Source organism: Galdieria sulphuraria (assembly GCF_000341285.1).
Source record: "Galdieria sulphuraria unplaced genomic scaffold scaf_5, whole genome shotgun sequence".
Taxonomy (NCBI): Eukaryota; Rhodophyta; class Bangiophyceae; order Galdieriales; family Galdieriaceae; genus Galdieria; species Galdieria sulphuraria.
The window spans coordinates 132,012-141,522 of NW_005178470.1; the positions used below are offsets into that span (position 1 = coordinate 132,012).

Below are 9,511 nucleotides of genomic sequence, written 5' to 3' on the forward strand. Positions count from 1 at the left end.
GTTTCGCCCGTTTCAAAAATGGGAAGCGCCATTCCACTCCTCCTTTGGCAGATTTTCTTGCAAGGCCAAGAAATGGAAAGGTTGAAGATTGGTTTATTTCACAACACCAACTAAGTAGTTGGTATGCTGTTAGTCATTTACATCATTGGTAGATAAAGCAAAACCAATTCTGCTGTTTTGCCTATCAAAAATCGTGTAATACTTCCTCAAAACGGTGTCTCCTAATATCATATCTAAACCACTTATCTCTTTCAATCCTTGTAGCTTATTGATGGCCAAACAACGAACTGATTTTCCTCCATCTGTTGCCGTAGTCACTTGGGAAGATGAGTTTGAAGCCAATGCAAATGGACCAGTGGTCAAACTTTGTTGAACCTGAACCATATAGTCGGTCGCATTCAAACTCAAGACAACGTTGTTCTTTAGTTGCAAAGATATACTGGGCAAATTTTGTAGCTGTTGCTCGTCCAAAACTACACAAAAATTCTACAATAAAAGAGCAATGACAAAACTGAGATGAAGAAGATAAATTGTGCTTACACTACTAAACCAAGTTGTATTGGAACCTGCTGATGGGCATAAACCAGGAACGCTACAATAATGTGACTGGAAATAGGAACGCAAAAGTTCATAAGTCGCTTCATCAAATACTAATGTGGTCGTTCCACTGTCCACAGCAGCCATCATTCCATCCGTTTCATTCAACACTGTCCCATCTACAGACAAACCATTCGAAGCCTAACGTATAATAGGAATTTGAGTCACAGTCAACAGTATGAAAGTGAAAGATAACTTGCCACTATGTAATAGGTATTGCTGCTCCTAAAAGCATACCACAAATTACTAACTTTAAGAGTAACATTCTATCAACTTACCTATTCTCCATAGGAACGTAATTCACAGGACCACTATAAAGAGAATGATCAATACCTCCCAATACCAGAGTTCCACTTGAAAGACTCAAAGAAATGGAAAAGATATCTGTAATATTTTCTTGACTGACTAATTCATCGAAGAAAGGTGTAATGCAGGTTGGGTTACAAGCCAATCGAGAAAATGCCAAACCCAAGATTCCAAGTGCTTCACCTACTTGGAAACCTAAAAACCAATATAACACTAAAGGGACTCGTAGAAGATTGGATTGTTACCTTTTGTATCGTTCACAATAGCACCAATACTGCATTTGGCCGCCATACCACTCAAAGATACATTGTCTTCAAAAAGTATTCCGCTTGCGCCTGAACCATCTCCATATTGTAAATTGAAAAAACATCCTGATTTGTCTCCTAAATTCAGACAACATGCCTGATTGGAGGAGCAGGAATTGGTTTGACAAAGTGAAGAACTGCAAGTATTCGACTGACACTGAGGAGAGGAACAGCTGATCATCGTAGAGGACGAACTATTAAAGAATGGAATTCCATTAGTTCTTCCTTCAATATCTGACGAAATAACTGCCAAAGTAGAGCTACCCGTATCTATTAAAACATAAACATCCTGTCCACCGACTGAAATATTTGTATAATAGCCTCCCACTTTGTCATGAAGCAATTTGAATGATTCGAATAATCTACAATAGAAGGTTATTCCATACCTGTGATTAGGCCTCCTTCAAGGTTGGCAGATGTTTCCGTAGCCTGTCGCCTTCTTTCCGATATACTTCTTCTGGATTGAGTTAGAGGGACCAGCCATTCACTATCGAGACCTTTCCCTTTCAGTGAAACCTTTTCTTCTGTTTGGGAATATGTCATTCTATCCACTCCTGCTATCGAGGGTTGTTGCAGTATGATATTTCCTGTTCCTTTTGAATTCCATGGTCTTGATGATAGATCAAAAGCAACGTGCGCTGGCTGTAATATTCCTTGAAGTGATAATTTGCTAATTTTTGATGACTGTGTGTTGTCTCTTATAGCTGCAACGGTATTCTGTTTGTTGATTTCTTGTTCAGCGGCTACACTACAAATGGTGATCAGTAGAAGAAGAAGAATGAGCGCAACAAGTTGCACGAAAGCCATCAACTGTACAACTAGGAAAACTCGAGTATATCAAAAGACAACTGTTCCTCTAACTTGAGTTACTGTTATCTTTCGGTTGTTTCCTTTTACTTGGCGGCTCTCAAAAGAATGGCAAAACAGCAGTTGCTTTAACCACTATTAGTAAAGAAAAATTGCTGCTGTAACCAATTTTTCTTATATGCGAAACAGGTTGAATCGTCACGAACCGCTGTACCGCCTCTCCATTCTGGAAGTGCGTTTTTTTGGCTTTTCCTTTGCGCCCCTCCAACTCATGATTTGGCCAATTGTGGTCATTCCTCTTTCAATTGCAATTTTTCTTCATCCGTTTCATTGAGAAGCAAACACGTTTCCCTACACAGCCAACTTTGAACTAGTTTTATTACAATGAGCAACAAACAAGACACAAATATGGACATATTTCATTCCATAAATATTATGCTGTCTTCTTGATATTCTCTATGTCTTCTAATTTCAAATGTCCTATATTCTCATATTTCTCCATAAACCGCAAGTACCACTGACTTAAACTATCCTTTTGACTTTCAGAAAGGTCATCCAAAGGCCCTTCAACGTCATCAGGATCTGTCGATGTCTTTGCCAAACCACGACTGGCATTCTTCCCAGCAAGCTTGAGTACTTTCCAAGGTTACTTCTTTAACGTACCTTTCCAGCAAACACATGATAAGGTCCTCCTGGTCCATAAAAGTCTCTACCGCGAGAAACATCAAATACTGTGGGCGTCTGATCAAAGGGACCCTGAACTGCAATGTATATGGGTTTCCCGTTTTCCCCATCGTACGCACGTAGTTCCTTAAATTTCTTTTCGGTCATATGAATGTAAATAGAAACAAGTGCTTCTGACCTCCAACGTAAACAGCTTGGGGGGTTTGCGTATTTTGTTTGAAACTGGAGGTCTTTGAATCGGTTTCTTACTTGGTTGGCTCGCTATGATCCCAAAGATACCCAATAAAAGCAGAGCACTTATAATAAAAATAAACCATTGAGAACTAGAAAGAATACAGAGTCAGTTGAAAGTTGCAGATTATGATAGAAAGACGAAAGGAACCTTGCCCAAGATGAAGGATTGAAAGCAGCCATAGCCAAGTCCAATTGGAAATGGTTACAAAAAGGCATTTTTCAACATTCCTTTGAAATCCTTGAGCTATAACATCGAAACTTGTTGAAGTTGAGACATAACTAATCTAAAAACTCAAAAGGACTCTCATAGGCTATAATTGAAAAAGGAAGAATATAATGAAATCAAAGTAAAACCACAAACCATGGTTGCATACCAAAATCAAAACTGCCACCAGGATAATATGGAAAGTATCTTTCAAAAGACGACAATATATGTCTTTTCGTAAGTTGACTAAATGCTCTTTCGTTATAAAAAATACCCAAGTCTAAGATTCATTTCCATATAACAATATTAGTTGATCATATTCATTTATTCAGTATCCACTTGTACATTCCATGAAAAAGTATCATCAACTTCACCATAAAAAATGTCTTGCATGCTTTTCAGTAACTGCGGAGTTATTTTCTTATTTGTTTCAGAGTTAATGGGATACATTTTATCTTGATAGTGAATTCCGGTTACGGGAGTAATAATAGATGCTGTGCCTGAGCCAAACGCTTCGATCACCTGACCATTAACTATTCCTTGTACAACTTCATCGATGGAATACTTTCGTTCAGAAACATCTATCGTTCCCCAGGAACGTACAAGATCCTAACAAATAGTTTATAAAACTTCAAATTGGCAAGAATAGCAGAACGAACCAGAATAGAACTTCTTACTACCCCATCCAGAATAGTACCATCCAAAGGTGCCGTAACCAATTCTGGTCTTTTAGATCCTTTGAATAAAACGAAAAAGTTCATTACTCCTGCTTCTGTTACAAATCGATTCTTCGCATCTGATAGCCATAAAACCTTAAATTATTCTTCATTAGAAAAACAACATTGTCTTTTAAGTTTCCAAATTACCTGATGACAACCTAGACGAGACGCTTCCTCACTTGGTACGATTCCAAGAGCGTAATTGGCTCCAGTTTTACAAAAGCCAATACCACCAGGAAAAGAACGGAAATACTTTGTAGTAGCAAGTAGATTAACTCCACAGTTCCCGCCTTGGAAGTAGTGTCCTAACAAATGTCCGTTGCTGCATTCAAAGACAAAACATTAGATACGAACCAACTGGAGACGCAATAATATAAAATAAATTACGTTTGGAGCGAGCAACTCCCAATTTAGGATCAATGGCAATACAAGTTGGACGCAAATAGAGTGCTGTCCCTCGACCGTGTGGAACCCTAAGCAAATTTTGTCAGAATGAATCAAAGAGCGAAGATATGACACCATACCAGTCTCTTTCAATCATAACATAACGACGTAGGCATTCTAACATCATTTGCTGGTCAAAAGTTGCCAGGCCTAATCTTGCACAAGAAACTGCCATTCTTCTTATGTTCTTGTCAGGCCGAAACAACCGAATCTACTCATACCAATCAATGGAAATGAAAATAAAAAAATACTTGACAACCTTTCCATCTTTTGTTCCTCGATGTGCCTTGAGACCTTCGAATACTTCCAATCCATAATGTAAGACGCTTGCTGCAGGGTCTAGTTCTATGCTATGTCTGGGAACAACCCTTGGGACTGACCAACCTTCTTCTAAATGCCACTCAGCCTCAAACATATGGTTTGTAAACAAGGTGCCCCAACGAACTTCACCGCTCTTAATCTTATCCGAAGGACCAGGTGAGGTGGAAAGTTTCGTTTCCAATCTAGAAGGGTCTGGTCCCAATGATTGCTCCACTGCCGCTTGTTCCAAGGTGGTGAAATCCCTACTCCAACCCAAACCTGAAAAACAAGGACGACTGCAGCATTGTCTTATCAAACTTCTCACTATTTGAAACTGTTTCATGACACGTTGCTTCTTCCGTCCTTAATAAGAAATGGGCTTCACCACCCACCTATCGATAGCGATAAAGAAATTTTGTCTCGTTGGCAGTCGTCGGGTCGCCTTTCGCTCTTTGGAATCATTTGTAAGGTTGGATAGAAAAATGGATTTACTCTAAGAAAAACTTTCGTCCTTCCACTAAGTACCTAGTAGCTATCTTCAAAAATTGCCATGCGACATATTGTGACAAATGACTTTTATCATTATACAGGGATGGCACTGAAAGAGTATAAAGTACCCACTATGTTCATGAGATGCATAGTTTGATAGTGGCCTTTGGAAAAAAATTTCCTTCATCAGTTAGTGGTACCTTTATGTTGACGCAATCTATTCCAAATACTTCCAGGAGGAGGTTCGGCACCTTTCTCTTGTATTGCATGTTCCGATGAAGCCATTCCTCCTCCTCCTCCTGTTACGGCACGAAGAGCACTTGCTGAAGTTTTCGAATCCCGTCCTTTTTCCTGAGATCTAACATTCTCTTCAAACTTTGATAAGAATATATTAGAAATAGCAAATACCTTAATTGTTGTCTCTTTGCAAACTCCAATGGAATATCTAATCCTCTATAACTGCCAATAACAGGACGAACATCAGGAATATCTTCTCTTACAATATACTCCAAAAAGGGTATCAAGTCTAACAAATATCGATCGTTCACATCTCCCGTAAATGGAGCAATTCGAATGCCATTATCAGGTTGAAGACGGAAACAATTTGCATCATCGTCTATTATAATAGTCCGAGCAAGATCTCTATTCAACTTTGATAAATCTTTTAAATGAACTCCTTTTTCGTATTTCGTGGCGTCTCTGTATAACCGATGAGATATATAACCGTTTGGATCCAATTTTTCCAAAATAGGTTCTCCATAACCAGGCATAGCAGAAGTATAAACCACTATTTCATAAAAGGAAGACATATAAGCTAAGAAAGCATCCACTCCTAATACAAATCAGTGACAGAGTGACTATACTAGCAAGGCACTATGACTAACCCGGTCTCTTTGCTGTTTTCCAACCTGTTGCTCGACTCCAAGTAGAGTGAACCAAAGTCTCATCCAAGTCGAGAACCAAAGTTCGTGGCGGTAACCCACCTGCATATTGTGGCATAGGGTCTGGTAATAGTTTGTTTCGAGAAGGTTCGGTAAAGTACCTATTCACACTATATCATCTGACCGATCTTCCAAAAGCAACGGACCAACCTAACTTTAGACTCCACTGCATCCTTATATTTGTCAAAATATGCGTGAAATTGTTCAGGATTTCCAACATAATAAGCTGCCAATCCAACTCCTCCCGATAATAAACCAACCAAGGTCAACTTTCCCCAAGGAAAACCTTTTGTTTGGGTTGCTATGAATAGATAACTTTGTATATTCAGTATTGACATATGAAGAATACATACTTTTTTTATCTTTTTTGTCACTAGAATCCTCTGTTTTCTTATCTTGTCCTATATTCTGGTTACTCGACGGCTTGGAAACATTCTCCTCCTTTGCCAGGCAACTACAAAACTTGAGATCCAGTCCATAATAAAACACAATAAACATAGCTTACTTCGAAACATGAAATGGCCTATTTACTGAAGTATTGTAAAGTGAGTTGAGTCTGTTTGGTGTGACACGAACATGACGCAACCGCCACATGATTCAAGAGCAACGATGCTTTGGAAGAATTGGTTTCCTTTCATAAAAGATAAATATAACTTTGAATATTTTCTCTATTTCCTATTGGAAACTTGAGAAAGAATACCAATATTCTGATGCATATATTCTACTCTTTTTTTCAAGAGATGTTCCTACAAAAATTCTATTTGACTTTATTATTCTTCAATGGATATTGGTAAACATACAACTTTGAATAATATTCTCAATGGGAACAAGTTGGTTTATTTGAGATCATGATAGGAGGAGAAGGAAGAAGAGGTTATGTCGTTATTGGGAATTGGACGGGAGCCCTAACCGTCGTCGGTTATTTTCGGTTATCATTTCTATTTCTTCAAAAGCCTCTTGTTGATAGAAGCTGTCCAGCCATTACGTGTATAAACCGTTGTGGTAGTCGTCCGAGAATATTTCGAAATATATTATCTTCTTTGGGGTGCCGACGAAATCCTTTGAGAGGTAAGTGTCAGCAAAAGTTCGTCACCTTGGATTGCATACCTTTCCAACGCAGGAAAAGCACAGCAGTCGTTTATTCAAAGGACTATACGCAATCCAATAGCTGCCATTCAGTCTGATATGACAACCAGGGAACTGCTGGCCAATCGTGTAACCCAAGCACTTACCAACTTATTTCCCGACGAAAATAATTGGGAACCACAACTCACTGCAGCTACACGTCCTGAATTTGGAGATTACCAATCAAACGCAGCTTTGTCTTTGGCTAAGAAAAGAAAGATGAATCCCCTTCAAGTTGCTGAACAAATTGCCCAGCATACTCAAATGAACGACATTTGTGAACAGCCTCAAGTAGCACCACCAGGATTCGTCAACTTTACTTTGAAGAAACAATATGTTGCTATTCAACTGCAAAAAATGCTGGCAGGTACTTGTAGCCATACAATGCAGGTTGCCTTTGCTCACCTGTTGTTTAGACCCGCAACGTCTCGGTATATCACCCAGAGAAAGAAAGGAACGTGTATTGGTTGACTTTTCTAGTCCCAATATTGCCAAAGAAATGCACGTGGGACACTTGAGATCCACCATTATAGGCGACTGTCTATGTCGAGTATTGGAATTCTTAGGTCACCAAGTGTTAAGAATCAATCATGTGGGGGACTGGGGAACACAATTTGGAATGTTGATTGCATACTTGAAAGAAATGAAACCAGATGCTTTGATGGAAACAAGTTCTACGAGTTTAGGTGACTTGGTAGAGTTTTACAAAGCAGCTAAAAGAAGATTCGACGAGGATAGTGTATTCCAAGAAACTGCAAGAAAGGAAGTTGTAGCTTTACAAGCAGGTGATGAAAACTCTATTCATGCCTGGTCATTTTTGTGTGAGCAAAGTCGAAAGGAGTTTCAGCAAATTTATGACATGTTGGATGTGAAATTAACGGAAAGAGGAGAATCCTTTTATAATGAATGGCTTGGAATAGTATGCAAAGAACTGGAAGATACGGGAGTGGCAGTGAGGGATGAAGGAGCTTTGTGTATCTTTGTTGGAGGACATACTGGTAGGCAAGGAAAGATTCAGCCGTTGATAGTTCGAAAGAGCGATGGTGGTTTCAACTATGCAACTACAGATATGGCTGCAATACGTTATCGTGTAAAGGAAGACAAGGCAGACCGTATTTTATATATAACGGATGCGGGTCAATCGCTGCACTTTTCACAAGTATTTGAAGTATGTTATAACAGCATATTGCCAAGTGGAGTGACTTATTTCTATATCCATTAGGCAGCCAAAAAGATAGGATATGCCAAACTAGAGACGAAGCTTGAGCATGTTCCTTTTGGTTTGGTACAAAGTGAGGGAGGAAAAAAGTTCAAAACTAGAGAAGGTGAGACAGTCAAATTAAAAGACCTTTTGCAAGAAGCGGTTCGTAGAGCAGAAGAGGATTTCAGAAAACGTTTACAAGCTGAAGGAAGAGAAGAAAGTGAAGAGTATATAAAGAGAGTAGCACATGTCATTGGTATTGGAGCAATCAAGTATGCAGATTTGAAGAACAATAGAACTTCCAATTATCAGTTTTCATATACCAAAATGTTATCCCTTCAAGGTAATACTGCACCTTATATGTTGTATGCCTTTGCAAGGATACAAGGAATCTATCGCAAGGGAGATTTAGACCTGAGTGATGGACAGTCAGAAAGTATACAATTCATTTTGGATGATCCTACCGAATTGTCTCTTGCTAAAATGTTGCTTCAGTTGGAAGAAATGTTGTATTTACTAGAAAGGTATCTATCTTATTATTTTTCTTATGAACCAACTGTTATCACTTGGCAATAGGGATCTGAAGCCTAATATCCTCTGCGATTATATGTTTGAACTAAGTCAACGCTTCAACCAATTTTATGAAACTTGTCCTGTTCTAAAGGCAGAATCTTTACAAAGAAAAACCTCACGTTTGGCTTTGTGCAAATTGACGGCAAACACTCTCCAGCTTTGTTTACATTTGCTTGGAATCCCTACTCTAGAAAGAATATAAACAAAATAAATATATGAATCAAGCATTGGGGAACTTCTCGTAGGTCCTTATACTACTCCTCCTTTATTGAATGACCTTGTTGACTGATATCAAAAACAATTCACAAAATACAAAAGTTCCAACAAGTTCTTCGAGAAAAGGTGTTCACAAACACCATATGTTATAAAACAAAAAGATATTACGAAGAGGTATACTTGGTTACTGCTTTCGTACCTTCCGAAACGGCATGCTTCGCAAGTTCTCCTGGAAGCAACAGACGCACGGCTGTCTGTATTTCACGTGAAGTTAAAGTCTTCGTCTTGGAATAAGCTGCAAGTTTACTGGCTTCACTGGCAATGCGTTCAAATATATCATTCACAAAGGAATTCATGATACTCAT

The 9,511-nt window shown here is 38.8% G+C and overlaps 6 protein-coding genes across 6 annotated transcripts; 1 reads left to right on the forward strand and 5 right to left on the reverse strand.

Moving 5' to 3' along the window:
• Nucleotides 1–77: 77 nt before the first annotated feature.
• Gasu_09390 (aspartyl protease) lies at nucleotides 78–2,019 on the reverse strand. The gene is made up of 6 exons (XM_005708331.1): nucleotides 1,595–2,019; nucleotides 1,149–1,535; nucleotides 876–1,098; nucleotides 798–822; nucleotides 541–738; nucleotides 78–486 (listed from the first exon to the last, which is right to left on the reverse strand). The coding sequence occupies exons 1-6, from the start codon at nucleotides 2,013–2,015 to the stop codon at nucleotides 130–132; spliced, it is 1,611 nt and encodes a 536-aa protein (XP_005708388.1). The 5' UTR covers nucleotides 2,016–2,019; the 3' UTR covers nucleotides 78–129.
• A 294-nt stretch (nucleotides 2,020–2,313) lies between these two features.
• Nucleotides 2,314–3,159, reverse strand: Gasu_09400 (heme binding protein). The gene is made up of 4 exons (XM_005708332.1): nucleotides 3,082–3,159; nucleotides 2,878–3,022; nucleotides 2,679–2,825; nucleotides 2,314–2,631 (listed from the first exon to the last, which is right to left on the reverse strand). Exons 1-4 carry the CDS (start codon nucleotides 3,147–3,149, stop codon nucleotides 2,449–2,451), a joined length of 543 nt encoding a protein of 180 aa, XP_005708389.1. The 5' UTR covers nucleotides 3,150–3,159; the 3' UTR covers nucleotides 2,314–2,448.
• Nucleotides 3,160–3,409: 250 nt separating this feature from the next.
• Nucleotides 3,410–5,039, reverse strand: Gasu_09410 (branched-chain amino acid aminotransferase). Its single transcript, XM_005708333.1, has 6 exons — nucleotides 4,561–5,039; nucleotides 4,382–4,512; nucleotides 4,212–4,330; nucleotides 4,005–4,162; nucleotides 3,798–3,950; nucleotides 3,410–3,747 (listed from the first exon to the last, which is right to left on the reverse strand). The coding sequence occupies exons 1-6, from the start codon at nucleotides 4,942–4,944 to the stop codon at nucleotides 3,463–3,465; spliced, it is 1,230 nt and encodes a 409-aa protein (XP_005708390.1). The 5' UTR covers nucleotides 4,945–5,039; the 3' UTR covers nucleotides 3,410–3,462.
• A 15-nt stretch (nucleotides 5,040–5,054) lies between these two features.
• Gasu_09420 (mitochondrial presequence translocase subunit Tim50) lies at nucleotides 5,055–6,659 on the reverse strand. Its single transcript, XM_005708334.1, has 6 exons — nucleotides 6,537–6,659; nucleotides 6,385–6,485; nucleotides 6,182–6,332; nucleotides 5,975–6,132; nucleotides 5,499–5,922; nucleotides 5,055–5,448 (listed from the first exon to the last, which is right to left on the reverse strand). The coding sequence occupies exons 1-6, from the start codon at nucleotides 6,623–6,625 to the stop codon at nucleotides 5,277–5,279; spliced, it is 1,095 nt and encodes a 364-aa protein (XP_005708391.1). The 5' UTR covers nucleotides 6,626–6,659; the 3' UTR covers nucleotides 5,055–5,276.
• A 200-nt stretch (nucleotides 6,660–6,859) lies between these two features.
• On the forward strand, nucleotides 6,860–9,157 carry Gasu_09430 (arginyl-tRNA synthetase). The gene is made up of 5 exons (XM_005708335.1): nucleotides 6,860–7,099; nucleotides 7,152–7,523; nucleotides 7,573–8,324; nucleotides 8,379–8,881; nucleotides 8,934–9,157. Exons 1-5 carry the CDS (start codon nucleotides 6,880–6,882, stop codon nucleotides 9,130–9,132), a joined length of 2,046 nt encoding a protein of 681 aa, XP_005708392.1. The 5' UTR covers nucleotides 6,860–6,879; the 3' UTR covers nucleotides 9,133–9,157.
• A 7-nt stretch (nucleotides 9,158–9,164) lies between these two features.
• On the reverse strand, nucleotides 9,165–9,511 carry Gasu_09440 (histone H2B; the record flags this gene model as incomplete). Its single annotated transcript, XM_005708336.1, has 1 exon — nucleotides 9,165–9,511. One exon carries the CDS (start codon nucleotides 9,509–9,511, stop codon nucleotides 9,311–9,313), a length of 201 nt encoding a protein of 66 aa, XP_005708393.1. The 3' UTR covers nucleotides 9,165–9,310.